The sequence below is a fragment of the Panulirus ornatus genome, chromosome 18 (genome assembly GCF_036320965.1).
Source record: "Panulirus ornatus isolate Po-2019 chromosome 18, ASM3632096v1, whole genome shotgun sequence".
In the NCBI taxonomy this organism is placed as follows: domain Eukaryota; kingdom Metazoa; phylum Arthropoda; class Malacostraca; order Decapoda; family Palinuridae; genus Panulirus; species Panulirus ornatus.
This window is the reverse complement of record NC_092241.1, coordinates 44,802,596-44,817,667: the sequence shown is the minus strand read 5'-3', so window position 1 is coordinate 44,817,667 and position 15,072 is coordinate 44,802,596. Positions and strand designations below refer to the sequence as shown.

Below are 15,072 nucleotides of genomic sequence, written 5' to 3'. Positions count from 1 at the left end.
AGAATGAGTGAGGAAAGATTGACCAAGAGGATATATGTGTCAGAGGTGGAGGGAACGAGAAGTGGGAGACCAAATTGGAGGTGGAAAGATGGAGTGAAAAAGATTTTGAGTGATTGGGGCCTGAACATGCAGGAGGGTGAAAGGTGTGCAACGAATAGAGTGCATTGGAACGATGTGGTATACCGGGGCCGATGTGCTGTCAATAGATTGAACGAGGGCATGTGAAGCGTCTGGGGTAAACCATGGAAAGTTCTGTGGGGCCTAGATGTGGAAAGGGAGCTGTGGTTTCGTTGCATTATTACATGACAGCTAGAGACTGACTTTGAACGAATGGGGCCTTTGTTGTCTTTTCCTAGCACTACCTCGCACACATGAGGGAGGAGGGGGTTGTTATTACATGTGTGGTGGAGTGGCAATGGGAATGAAAAAAGGCAGACAGTATGAATTATGTACACGTGTATATATGTATATGTCTGTGTGTGTATATACATGTATACTTGAGATGTATAGGTATGTATATTTGCGTGTGTGGATGTGTATGTATATACATGTGTATGTGGGTGGGTTGGGCCGTTCTTTCGTCTGTTTCCTTGCGCTACCTCGCTAACGTGGGAGACAGCGACAAAGCAAAAAGGGCAAATGAGAGTTGGGGTGAGAGAGTATCATTAAATTTTAGGGAGAATAAAAAGATGTTCTGGAAGGAGGTAAATAAAGTGCGTAAGACAAGGGAGCAAATGGGAACTTCAGTGAAGGGCGCAAATGGGGAGGTGATAACAAGTAGTGGTGATGTGAGAAGGAGATGGAGTGAGTATTTTGAAGGTTTGTTGAATGTGTTTGATGATAGAGTGGCAGATATAGGGTGTTTTGGTCGAGGTGGTGTGCAAAGTGCGAGGGTTAGGGAAAATGATTTGGTAAACAGAGAAGAGGTAGTAAAATCTTTGCGGAAGATGAAAGCCGGCAAGGCAGCAGGTTTGGATGGTATTGCAGTGGAATTTATTAAAAAAGGGGGCGACTGTATTGTTGACTGGTTGGTAAGGTTATTTAATGTATGTATGACTCATGGTGAGGTGCCTGAGGATTGGCGGAATGCGTGCATAGTGCCATTGTACAAAGGCAAAGGGGATAAGAGTGAGTGCTCAAATTACAGAGGTATAAGTTTGTTGAGTATTCCTGACAAATTATATGGGAGGGTATTGATTGAGAGGGTGAAGGCATGTACAGAGCATCAGATTGGGGAAGAGCAGTGTGGTTTCAGAAGTGGTAGAGGATGTGTGGATCAGGTGTTTGCTTTGAAGAATGTATGTGAGAAATACTTAGAAAAGCAAATGGATTTGTATGTAGCATTTATGGATCTGGAGAAGGCATATGATAGAGTTGATAGAGATGCTCTGTGGAAGGTATTAAGAATATATGGTGTGGGAGGCAAGTTGTTAGAAGCAGTGAAAAGTTTTTATCAAGGATGTAAGGCATGTGTACGTGTAGGAAGAGAGGAAAGTGATTGGTTCTCAATGAATGTAGGTTTGCGGCAGGGGTGTGTGATGTCTCCATGGTTGTTTAATTTGTTTATGGATGGGGTTGTTAGGGAGGTGAATGCAAGAGTTTTGGAAAGAGGGGCAAGTATGAAGTCTGTTGGGGATGAGAGAGCTTGGGAAGTGAGTCAGTTGTTGTTCGCTAATGATACAGCGCTGGTGGCTGATTCAGGTGAGAAACTGCAGAAGCTGGTGACTGAGTTTGGTAAAGTGTGTGAAAGAAGAAAGTTAAGAGTAAATGTGAATAAGAGCAAGGTTATTAGGTACAGTAGGGTTGAGGGTCAAGTCAATTGGGAGGTAAGTTTGAATGGAGAAAAACTGGAGGAAGTGAAGTGCTTTAGATATCTGGGAGTGGATCTGGCAGCGGATGGAAACATGGAAGCGGAAGTGGATCATAGGGTGGGGGAGGGGGCGAAAATTCTTGGAGCCTTGAAGAATGTGTGGAAGTCGAGAACATTATCTCGGAAAGCAAAAATGGGTATGTTTGAAGGAATAGTTGTTCCAACAATGTTGTATGGTTGCAAGGCGTGGACTATGGATAGAGTTGTGCGCAGGAGGATGGATGTGCTGGAAATGAGATGTTTGAGGACAGTGTGTGGTGTGAGGTGGTTTGATCGAGTAAGTAACGTAAGGGTAAGAGAGATGTGTGGAAATAAAAAGAGCGTGGTTGAGAGAGCAGAAGAGGGTGTTTTGAAATGGTTTGGTCACATGGAGAGAATGAGTGAGGAAAGATTGACCAAGAGGATATATGTGTCGGAGGTGGAGGGAACGAGGAGAAGAGGGAGACCAAATTGGAGGTGGGAAGATGGAGTGAAAAAGATTTTGTGTGATCGGGGCCTGAACATGCGGGAGGGTGAAAGGAGGGCAAGGAATAGAGTGAATTGGATCGATGTGGTATACCACGGTTGACGTGCTGTCAGTGGATTGAATCAAGGCATGTGAAGCGTCTGGGGTAAACCATGGAAAGCTGTGTAGGTATGTATATTTGCGTGTGTGGACGTATGTATATACATGTGTATGGGGGTGGGTTGGGCCATTTCTTTCGTCTGTTTCCTTGCGCGACCTCGCAAACGCGGGAGACAGCGGCAAAAAAAAAAAAAAAATATGTATATCCCTGGGGATAGGGGAGAAGGAATACTTCCCACGCATTCCTCACGTGTCATAGAAGGCGACTAAAGGGGATGGGAGTGGGGGGCTAGAAACCCTCCCCTCCTTGTATTTTAACTTTCTAAAAGGGGAAACAGAAGGAGTCACGCGGGAAGTGCTCATCCTCCTCGAAGGCTCAGATTGGGGTGTCTGAATGTATGTGGATTTAACCAAGATGAGAAAAAGGAGAGATAGGTAGTATGCTTGAGGAAAGGAACCTGGATGTTTTGGCTCTATGTGAAACGAAGCTCAAGGGTAAAGGGGAAGAGTGGTTTAGGAATGTCTTGGAGTAAAGTCAGGGGTTGGTGAGAGGACAAGAGCAAGGGAAGGAGTAGCACTACTCATGAAACAGGAGTGGTGGGAGTATGTGATAGAGTGTAAGAAAGTAAATTCTAGATTGATATGGGTAAAACTGAAAGTTGATGGAGAGAGATGGGTGTATTTGGTGCATTTGCACCTGGGCATGATAAGAAAGATCATGAGAGGCAAGTGTTTTGGGAGCAGCGGAATGAGTGTGTTAGTGGTTTTGATGCGAGGAAGTACCAGGAGGGACTGAGTACAGAATGGAAAAAGGTGAGAACAAAGGAGGTAAGGGGAGTGGGGGAGGAATGGGATGTATTTAAGGAAGCAGTGATGGCTTGCGCAAAAGATGCTTGTGGCATGAGAAGCATGGGAGGTGGGCAGATTAGAAAGGGTGGTGAGTGGTGGGATGAAGAAGTAAGATAATTAGTGAAAGAGAAGAGAGAGGCATTTGGATGATTTTTGCAGGGAAAAAATGAAATTGAGTGGGAGATGTATAAAAGAAAGGGACAGGAGGTCAAGAGAAAGGTGCAAGAGGTGAAAAAGAGGGCAAATGAGAGTTGGGTTGAGAGTGTCATTAAATTTTAGGGAGAGTGAAAAGATGTTTTGGGAGGAGGTAAATAAAGTGTGTAAGACAAGGGAGCAAATGGGAACCTCGGTGAAGGGGGCTAATGGGGAGGTGATAACAAGCATTGGTGATGTGAGAAGGAGATGGAGTGAGTATTTTGAAGGTTTGTTGAATGTGTTTGATGATAGAGTGGCAGATATACGGTGTTTTGGTCGAGGTGGTATGCAAAGTGAGAGGGTTAGGGAAAATGATTTGGTAAACAGAGAAGAGGTAGTAAAAGCTTTGCGGAAGATGAAAGCCGGCAAGGCAGCGGATTTGGATGGTATTGCAGTGGAATTTTTTAATAAAGGGGGTGACTGTATTGTTGACTGGTTGGTAAGGTTATTTAATGTATGTATGACTCATGGTGAGGTGCCTGAGGATTGGCGGAATGCTTGCATAGTGCCATTCTAGGAAGGCAAAGGGGATAAAGGTGAGTGCTCAAATTACAGAGGTATAAGTTTGTTGAGTATTCCTGGCAAATTATATGGGAGGGTATTGATTGAGAGGGTGAAGGCATGTACAGAGCATCAGATTGGGGAAGAGCAGTGTGGTTTCAGAAGTGGTAGAGGATGTGTGGATCAGGTGTTTGCTTTGAAGAATGTATGTGAGAAATACTTAGAAAAGCAAATGGATTTGTATGTAGCATTTATGGATCTGGAGAAGTCATATGATAGAGTTGATAGAGATGCTCTGTGGAAGGTATTAAGAATATATGGTGTGGGAGGCAATTTGTTAGAAGCAGTGAAAAGTTTTTATCGAGGATGTAAGGCATGTGTACGTGTAGGAAGAGAGGAAAGTGATTGGTCCTCAATGAATGTAGGTTTGCGGCAGGGGTGTGTGTTGTCTCCTTGGTTGTTTAATTTGTTTATGGATGGGGAGGTGAATGCAAGAGTTTTGGAAAGAGGGGCAAGTATGCAGTCTGTTTTGGATGAGAGAGCTTGGGAAGTGAGTCAGTTGTTGTTTGCTGATGATACAGCACTGGTGGCTGATTCATGTGAGAAACTGCAGAAGCTGGTGACTGAGTTCGGTAAGGTGTGTGAAAGAAGAAAGTTGAGGGTACATGTGAATAAGAGCAAGGTTATTAGGTACAGTAGGGTTGAGGGTCAAGTCAATTGGGAGGTAAGTTTGAATGGAGAAAAACTGGAAGTGAAGTGTTTTAGATATCTGAGAGTGGATTTGACAGCGGATGGAACCATGGAAGCGGAATTGAACCATAGGGTGGGGGAGGGGGCGAAAATTCTCGGAGCCTTGAAAAATGTGTGGAGTCAAGAACATTATCTCGGAAAGCAAAAATGGGTATGTTTGAAGGAATAGTGGTTCCAACAATGTTGTATGGTTGCGAGGTGTGGGCTATGGATAGAGTTGTGCGAAGGAGTGTGGATGTGCTGGAAATGAGATGTTTGAGAAGACAGTATGTGGTGTGAGGTGGTTTGATCAAGTAAGTAATGTAAGGGTAAGAGAGATGTGTGGTAATAAAAAGAGTGTGGTTGAGAGAGCAGAAGAGGGTGTTTTGAAATGGTTTGGTCACATGGAGAGAATGAGTGAGTAAAGATTGACCAAGAGGATATATGTGTCAGAGGTGGAGAGAATGAGAATAAATGGGAGACCAAATTGGAGGTGGAAAGATTGAGTGAAAAAGATTTTGAGTGATTGGGGCCTGAACATGCAGGAGGGTGAAAGGCGTGCAAGGAATAGAGTGAATTGGAACGATGTGGTATACCGGGGTGGACGTGCTGTCAATGGATTGAACCAGGGCTTGTGAAGCGTCTGGGGTAAACCATGGAAAGTTCTGTGGGGCCTGGATGTGGAAAGGGACTTGTGGTTTCGGTGCATTATTACATGACAGCCAGAGACTGAGTGTGAACGAATGTCGCCTTTGTTGTCTTTTCCTAGTGCTACCTCGCACACATGAGGGGGGAGGGGGTTGTTATTCCATGTGTGGCGGGGTGGCAGTGGGAATGAATAAGGGCAGACAGTATGCATTATGTACATGTTTGTATATGTCTGTGTATATATATATATTTTTTTTTTTTTTTTTTTTTTTTTTTCATACTATTCGCCATTTCCCGCGATAGCGAGGTAGCGTTAAGAACAGAGGACTGGGCCTTTGAGGGAATATCCTCACCTGTCCCCCTTCTCTGTTCCTTCTTTTGAAAAAAAAAAAAAAAGAAGAAAAAAAAAAAAAAAACGAGAGGGGAGGATTTCCAGCCCCCCGCTCCCTTCCCTTTTAGTCGCCTTCTACGACACGCAGGGAATACGTGGGAAGTATTCTTTCTCCCCTATCCCCAGGGGATATATATATATATATATATATATATATATATATATATATATATATATATATATATATATATATATATATATACGTTGAGATGTATAGGTATGTATATTTGCGTGTGTGGATGTGTATGTATAAGCATGTAACGCAGGAGACAGCGACAAAGCAAAATAAATAAATAAATATATATATACTCATATACATAATTCATAGTTGCTGCCTTTATTCATTCCCGTCGCCACCCCACCACACATGAAATGACACCTTCCCCCTCCCCCTGCATGCGTGCGAGTTAGTGTTAGCAAAAGACAACAAAGGCCACGTTCATTCACACTCAGTCTCTGTCTGTCATGTATAATGCACCAAAACCACCGCTCCTTTTCCACATCCTGTCCCCACAAAACTTTCCATGGTTTACCCCAGACGCTTCATATGCCCTGGTTCAATCCATTGACAGCATGTTGACCCCAGTATACCAAATCGTTCCAATTCACTCTATTCCTTGCACGCCTTTCACCCTCCTGCATGTTCAGGCCCCGATCCCTCAAAATCTTTTTCACTCCATCTTTCCACCTCCAATTTGGTCTCCCACTTATTCTCATTCCTTCCACCTCTGACACATATATCCTCTTGGTCAATCTTTCCTCACTCATTCTCTCCATGTGACCAAACCATTTCAACACACCCTCTGGTCTCTCAACCACTCTTTATATTACCACACATATCTCTTACCCTTTCATTACTTACCGGTGTAAAAGTATTTATTATATTTCGGTTTTAAAACAAAGACTGTTTTAGGCTTGAAAATTAAGTGAACTAATGCGTGCACTTTTCATTACTTTTTAAAGGTTAATAGATGCATTTGATAGTCTCAGCATTAGGACTGTTTTTAATCTTGAATTTTAATCTGGGATGGAAGTGTTGTTTAGAGGTCATTAAGGGCCGTAATGAAATATTTGATTTTATTTAATGATTCTTGTAGTTATTTGCTTTGTATTTTATGAGTATTTATATGCTTAGTGAGGGATTTTATGATCATTTCAAGTATAGAAGTGTTTCATTATGTTACATTTTGATATTAAAACAAAAAGTTTTTTGGGCTATAAAATTTCTTAAAGTAATATCAGCAATTTTTTTTTTTTTTTGAAAAGAAATATATTTTCCTTGATAATCTCAGTATTAGGACTTTTCCAAGCTGAATACAAATCTGGGGTTGAAATGGTGTTTGGAGGTCATTAAGGCTGTAATAAAGTATTTACAGAGTCGTGTGATTATTTGCTTCATGTTTAAAGGGTATCTGTATGGTTGGGGAATTTGAATGACTGTGTAAACAATTTTGAGAATGAGAGAAATGTGGTCGTATTGGGTAATATGAATGCAAAAGTGGGAAGTGATGGAATTTTTGAGATAGTAGGTAAATGGAGAGTGCATGGAGTAAATGAGAATGACAGCTATCTTGTGGATATTTGTTCTGAGAGGGGTTTATTCCTTATGAACACCTTTTCTCAGAAGAAGATAATCGACAGATATATACATGGCTGAGGAATGATGGAAGAAAAGAGCAAAAGGATTTGATTGACTGTGTTGCAATGGATGAAAGATTGAGAAAGGCTGTGCTGAATGCAAGAGTTGTGAGAAGATTCTTTGGAGACTGACCATTTTAAGGTTCTTTTGGGATGAGGATCAGGGAGAAATGGAGGTATGGTGTAAGGAAGGATGGAGAGGTGAAAGTATAAGCAAGTGAGATGAATCTGGAAAAATACAGGGAGGAGTATGAAAGAAAGGTAACTGAAAGCCTAAATGGAAGTGCAGTGAATGTAGGAATGCACTCGTGTGAATGAGTTGTAAAGTTATTTAATGAAATACTAGTAAAGGTTCAGAATCAGTAGTTGGATATACAAGGTAGTGAGATACAGTAATAAAAAGGGCAATCCATGGTGGACAGAAGAGATTAGAAATGCTGTGGGAAAGAAAAAGGTAGATTGCTCAATAGGAATGTACCAGTGGAAGTTTAACAAATGAGGAGGGAAGAATACAAAATGTGTAAATGGAATATTCTCAAGAGGTTGATAGAGAAAAGCAAAGAAAGAGTAGATGAAGATTTTGGAAGAAAGTTAAGTGAAAAGGTTTGGGGTGATAAGAAAATATACTGGAAGGTGGATGTAAGAGTGGAGATGGTAATGTGAGAAGTAAGGAATGGAAATTGCTGAATCAAAATGAGGAAACGAACGGAAGATGGAAAAGAGTATTTTGAAGAGCTAATGAATGTGGGAAAAGTGGAGGCAGTAGTTGTTACATGCATGGGTATGGAGGAGGGAAGGAATAGGATACAAATGCAAAGAGATGTTTGCTCTGTAATTTTTTATTTAACAATTGTATTTTATCTTCAAGTGGTCAAGCAATGTAATCAGCCTTGGATCATAATATGGTATACATTGGGCTCTAATGCGGAGATGCTGCAAAATAGGTTAGCTTCATTATGGTTTGTGTCAAAGAAGCTGGCCTTCTTGGTATGAGGATGTGGCATTAGAAACCCCTTTTTATACTGCATAATTTGCCCAGTTTTAGCATTGAGCCAGTGGCTCTAATCACTTCATCATGCTTTCTTTGGTTTATCATGAAGGATTTTGGATTTTGATTTCTGTTATAAATTTTTTTTTATAATATATGCGAGGCGTGGGCTATGGATGGAGTTGTGAGCGGGAGGATGGATGTGCTGGAATTGAGATGTTTGAGGACAATGTGTGGTGTGAGGTGGTTTGATCGAGTGAGTAACGTGAGGGTGAGAGAGATGTGTGGAAATAAAAAGAGCGTGGTTGAGAGAGCAGAAGAGGGTGTTTTGAAGTGGTTTGGGCACATGGAGAGAATGAGTGAGGAAAGATTGACCAAGAGGATATATGTGTCGGAGGTGGAGGGAACGAGGAGAAGAGGGAGACCAAATTGGAGGTGGAAAGATGGAGTGAAAAAGATTTTGTGTGATCGGGGCCTGAACATGCAGGAGGGTGAAAGGAGGGCAAGGAATAGAGTGAATTGGAGCGATGTGGTATACCGGGGTTGACGTGCTGTCAGTGGATTGAATCAAGGCATGTGAAGCGTCTGGGGTAAACCATGGAAAGCTGTGTAGGTATGTATATTTGCGTGTGTGGACGTATGTATATACATGTGTATGGGGGTGGGTTGGGCCATTTCTTTCGTCTGTTTCCTTGCGCTACCTCGCAAACGCGGGAGACAGCGACAAAGTATAATAAAAAAAAAAAAAAATATGCTTCCATATGTAGTGGGGGAGGAATGGGATGTATTTAGGGAATCAGTGATGGAGTGCGCAAAAGATGCTTGTGGCATGAGAAGCGTGGGAGGTAGGTTGATTAGAAAGGGTAGTGAGTGGTGGGATGAAGAGGTAAGATTATTAGTGAAAGAGAAGAGAGAGGCATTTGGACGATTTTTGCAGGGAAAAAATGCAATTGAGTGGGAGATGTATAAAAGAAAGAGACAGGAGATCAAGAGAAAGGTGCAAGAGTTGAAAAAGAGGGCAAATGAGAGTTGGGGTGAGAGAGTATCATTAAATTTTAGGGAGAATAAAAAGATGTTCTGGAAGGAGGTAAATAAAGTGCGTAAGACAAGGGAGCAAATGGGAACTTCAGTGAAGGGCGCTAATGGGGAGGTGATAACAAGTAGTGGTGACGTGAGAAGGAGATGGAGTGAGTATTTTGAAGGTTTGTTGAATGTGTTTGATGATAGAGTAGCAGATGTAGGGTGTTTTGGTCGAGGTGGTGTGCAAAGTGAGAGGGTTAGGGAAAATGATTTGGTAAACAGAGAAGAGGTAGTAAAAGCTTTGCGGAAGATGAAAGCCGGCAAGGCAGCAGGTTTGGATGGTATTGCAGTGGAATCTATTAAAAAAGGGGGTGACTGTATTGTTGACTGGTTGGTAAGGTTATTTAATGTATGTGTGACTCATGGTGAGGTGCCTGAAGTTTGGCGGAATGCGTGCATAGTGCCATTGTACAAAGGCAAAGGGGATAAGAGTGAGTGCTCAAATTACAGAGGTATAAGTTTGTTGAGTATTCCTGGTAAATTATATGGGAGGGTATTGATTGAGAGGGTGAAGGCATGTACAGAGCATCAGATTGGGGAAGAGCAGTGTGGTTTCAGAAGTGGTAGAGGATGTGTGGATCAGGTGTTTGCTTTGAAGAATGTATGTGAGAAATACTTAGAAAAGCAAATGGATTTGTATGTCGCATTTATGGATCTGAAGAAGGCATATGATAGAGTTGATAGAGATGCTCTGTGGAAGGTATTAAGAATATATGGTGTGGGAGGCAAGTTCTTAGAAGCATTGAAAAGTTTTTATCGAGGATGTAAGGCATGTGTACATGTAGGAAGAGAGGAAAGTGATTGGTTCTCAGTGAATGTAGGTTTGTGGCAGGGGTGTGTGATGTCTCCATGGTTGTTTAATTTGTTTACGGAGGGGTTGTTAGGGAGGTGAATGCAAGAGTTTTGGAATGAGGGGGAAGTATGAAGTCTGTTGTGGATGAGAGCTTGGGAAGTGAGTCAGTTGTTGTTCGCTGATGATACAGCGCTGGTGGCTGATTCATGTGAGAAACTGCAGAAGCTGGTGACAGAGTTTGGTAAAGTGTGTGAAAGAAGAGAGTTAAGAGTAAATGTGAATAGGAGCAAGGTTATTAGGTACAGTAGGGTTGAGGGTCAAGTCAATTGGGAGGTAAGTTTGAGTGTAGAAAAACTGGAGGAAGTAAAGTGGTTTAGATATCTGGGAGTGAATCTGGCAGCAGATGGAACCATGGAAGTGAAAGTGAATCATAGGGTGGGGGAGGGGGCGAAAATCCTGGGAGCCTTGAAGAATGTGTGGAAGTCGAGAACATTATCTCGGAAAGCAAAAATGGGTATGTTTGAAGGAATAGTGGTTCCAACAATGTTATATGGTTCCGAGGTGTGGGCTATGGATAGAGTTGTGCGCAGGAGGGTGGATGTGCTGGAAATGAGATGTTTGAGGACAATGTGTGGTGTGAGGTGGTTTGATCGAGTAAGTAATGTAAGGTTAAGAGAGATGTGTGGAAATAAAAAGAGCGTGGTTGAGAGAGCAGAAGAGGGTGTTTTGAAATGGTTTGGGCACATGGAGAGAATGAGTGAGGAAAGATTGACCAAGAGGATATATGTCTCTGAGGTGGAGGGAACAAGGAGAAGTGGGAGACCAAATTGGAGGTGGAAAGATGGAGTGAAAAAGATTTTGAGTGATCGGGGCCTGAACATGCAGGAGGGTGAAAGGAGGGCAAGGAATAGAGTGAATTGGATCGATGTGGTTTACCGGGGTTGACGTGCTGTCAGTGGATTGAATCAGGGCATGTGAAGCATCTGGGGTAAACCATGGAAAGTTGTGTGGGGCCTGGATGTGGAAAGGGAGCTGTGGTTTCGGGCATTATTGCATGACAGCTAGAGACTGAGTGTGAACGAATGGGGCCTTTGTTGTCTTTTCCTAGCGCTACCTCACACACATGAGGGGGGAAGGGGATGGTATTCCATGTGTGACGAGGTGGCGATGGGAATGAATAAAGGCAGACAGTGTGAATTGTGTGCATGGGTATATATGTATGTGTCTGTGTGTGTATATATATGTGTACATTGAGATGTATAGGTATGTATATTTGCGTGTGTGGACGTGTATGTATATACATGTGTATGGGAGTGGGTTGGGCCATTTCTTTTGTCTGTTTCCTTGCGCTACCTCGCAAACGTGGGAGACAGCGACAAAGCAAAATAAATAGATAAATAAGTGTAGTTAATGGGCTGAACCAGGGCATGTGAAGTGTTTGGGATAAACCATGGAAAGGTCTGCCGGGCCTGAATGTGGATAGGGAGCTGTTGTTTTGAAGCATTACACATGTCAGCTAGAGACTGAGTGTGAACAAATGTGGCCTTTTTGTCTGTTTTTCTGGTGCTATCTTGCTGAAGCAGGGGGTAACGATGCTGCTTCCTGTGGGATGGGGTAGCAAGAGCAATGGATAAAGGCAAGCAAATGTGCATGTGTGTGTATGTATATGTGCTTGTATGGGTGTTTGTGTATATATATATATATATATATATATGGGCCATTCTTCGTCTGTTTCCTGGCGCTACCTCGCTGTCATGGGAAACAGTGAGAAAGTGTATTAAAAAATGATAATTTTTTTCAATTCATTATATGATGTGTGACTACTTCAGCAAGGCTATAGGCTTAGTGACATTAAGTGATTGGTTTTCTTGGGATGTGAGAGCTTGCCTTGAAGAAGCCAAGTTTTTCTAGCCTTACTTTAAGATTAACTAGAGTGTAGTAATTTTGATTCATGTTTAACTACTTTAGTGAGTTTTATTTGGTAGATTTATGGTCATATTTTGATTGAAGGCCATGCATTATGGAAATGATAATATAAGCTGATATAAGGTCTTAGAAAGAAGAATTATTATCTAGTTTAATGTAAATCCATGTTAAAGATATTGTATTCATAATTCAATAATGATGTTATGTTGTAGGTCATATTCTGGGTTATTGGGCTCTTGTAGGTTCTGGTATTGATCAGCTTTGTCATAAGTCATGCTTACAAAGCCTAATATTAGCTAACCTAACTTTTAACAGTAGAATTAGAGTATTTAGAATGGACATTGTAAAGTTGAGGTTTTGTTATTTTATTCCTTTTTTTTCTCCAGTGGTGTGTGGAATAGAGAAGGGCCACCTAGAAGTGCCAGACAGAAGAATGAAAGGTTCAAACTAGAAAGAAAGGCAGGGCCCAGGTAAGTGACTTAAACATGTAACAGTGATTCTGAATAACTGCTGATGGGGCAGATGGCTTAAAATGAGTTAAAATTGATAGCTAATTGATCAGCTAGGATTAAAGAAACAGGAAAATTTCTAAGTAAATAAGCAAATGGAATAACAAATTGTTAGTTGTAAAGCATAAAAGATCAATCCTAAACTACTGTGTTAAGAATAACCTCATTCTGCCAAAGTAGAATGATTTTCTGTAACATTATTCAGACTTGAAATGATTGCAGGCATTATTAACCTCTTAACACCTCATTTAGGACATTGTCACGGGCACATTTGTTTGACAAATTTTCTCCTGGGAACTTATTTCTGGCTCACTGTAAGGTGTTTTGGCACATTTTTGTGACCTCAACCCAAAGTCTGTTGTGTATATCTTTTGCTTGTACCAGCAAACATCACAAAGTCAAAAGCATGTTAGGAACATTTTAGATAAAAGCAGTAATATTCATCAAGTAATAGTATTTCTTTGATAGACTTCAATAGTACTGACATACTGGAACTATATACTTTTATATTTGAATTCCAAATAGATTGCCTATTAATTATTGGTTTAAATGGTATGAACTGTATCTGTTTCCATTCTGATTGTTCATGGCCATGATTGTTGCTCCATAGGTACCTTTGCAGATTGAGATGCTCAACAGTAATCAGGAAAAAATGTCGAACTCAAAAGTCACTCTTTTCAGTAATCGACTTACTGCATATTCATCCAAGTTAGGTCGGTATTGTTTGTTTTTATCGAGGATGTATGGCATGTGTACGTGTAGGAAGAGAGGAAAGTGATTGGTTCTCAGTGAATGTAGGTTTGTGGCAGGGGTGTGTGATGTCTCCATGGTTGTTTAATTTGTTTATGGATGGGGTTGTTAGGGAGGTAAAGGCAAGAGTTTTGGAAAGAGAGGGAAGTATGAAGTCTGTTGGGGATGAGAGAGCTTGGGAAGTGAGTCAGTTGTTGTTCGCTGATGATACAGCGCTGGTGGCTGATTCATGTGAGAAACTGCAGAAGCTGGTGACTGAGTTTGGTAAAGTGTGTGAAAGAAGAAAGTTAAGAGTAAATGTGAATAAGAGCAAGGTTATTAGGTACAGTAGGGTTGAGGGTCAAGTCAATTGGGAGGTAAGTTTGAATGTAGAAAAACTGGAGGAAGTAAAGTGTTTTAGATATCTGGGAGTGGATCTGGCAGCGGATGGAACCATGGAAGCGGAAGTGGATCATAGGGTGGGGGAGGGGGCGAAAATTCTGGGAGCCTTGAAGAATGTGTGGAAGTCGAGAACATTATCTCGGAAAGCAAAAATGGGTATGTTTGAAGGAATAGTTGTTCCAACAATGTTGTATGGTTGCGAGGCGTGGGCTATGGATAGAGTTGTGCGCAGGAGGATGGATGTGCTGGAAATGAGATGTTTGAGGACAATGTATGGTGTGATGTGGTTTGATCGAGTAAGTAACGTAAGGGTAAGAGAGATGTGTGGAAATAAAAAGAGCATGGTTGAGAGAGCAGAAGAGGGTGTTTTGAAATGGTTTGGGCACATGGAGAGAATGAGTGAGGAAAGATTGACCAAGAGGATATATGTGTCGGAGGTGGAGGGAACGAGAAGTGGGAGACCAAATTGGAGGTGGAAAGATGGAGTGAAAAAGATTTTGTGTGATCGGGGCCTGAACATGCAGGAGGGTGAAAGGAGGGCAAGGAATAGAGTGAATTGGATCGATGTGGTATACCGGGGTTGACGTGCTGTCAGTGGATTGAATCAGGGCATGTGAAGCGTCTGGGGTAAACCATGGAAAGCTGTGTGGGGCCTGGATGTGGAAAGGGAGCTGTGGTTTCGGGCATTATTGCATGACAGCTAGAGACTGAGTGTGAACGAATGGGGCCTTTGTTGTCTTTTCCTAGCGCTACCTCACACACATGAGGGGGGAAGGGGATGGTATTCCATGTGTGACGAGGTGGCGATGGGAATGAATAAAGGCAGACAGTGTGAATTGTGTGCATGGGTATATATGTATGTGTCTGTGTGTGTATATATATGTGTACATTGAGATGTATAGGTATGTATATTTGCGTGTGTGGACGTGTATGTATATACATGTGTATGGGAGTGGGTTGGGCCATTTCTTTGTCTGTTTCCTTGCGCTACCTCGCAAACGTGGGAGACAGCGACAAAGCAAAATAAATAGATAAATAAGTGTAGTTAATGGGCTGAACCAGGGCATGTGAAGTGTTTGGGATAAACCATGGAAAGGTCTGCCGGGCCTGAATGTGGATAGGGAGCTGTTGTTTTGAAGCATTACACATGTCAGCTAGAGACTGAGTGTGAACAAATGTGGCCTTTTTGTCTGTTTTTCTGGTGCTATCTTGCTGAAGCATGGGGTAACGATGCTGCTTCCTGTGGGATGGGGTAGCAA

At 41.9% G+C, this 15,072-nt stretch overlaps 1 protein-coding gene across 1 annotated transcript in view; it reads left to right on the top strand.

The window, feature by feature from the left end:
* The window catches only part of CNBP (CCHC-type zinc finger nucleic acid binding protein), a 439,472-nt gene extending 426,038 nt beyond the window's left edge, over positions 1-13,434 (top strand). Inside the window, exon 7 of the mRNA XM_071673026.1 lies at positions 12,560-13,434. Within this exon, the coding sequence (XP_071529127.1) occupies positions 12,560-12,647 (88 nt within the window). The 3' untranslated portion in view covers positions 12,648-13,434. The remainder of the gene's footprint in view (positions 1-12,559) is intronic.
* Positions 13,435-15,072: the final 1,638 nt, after the last annotated feature.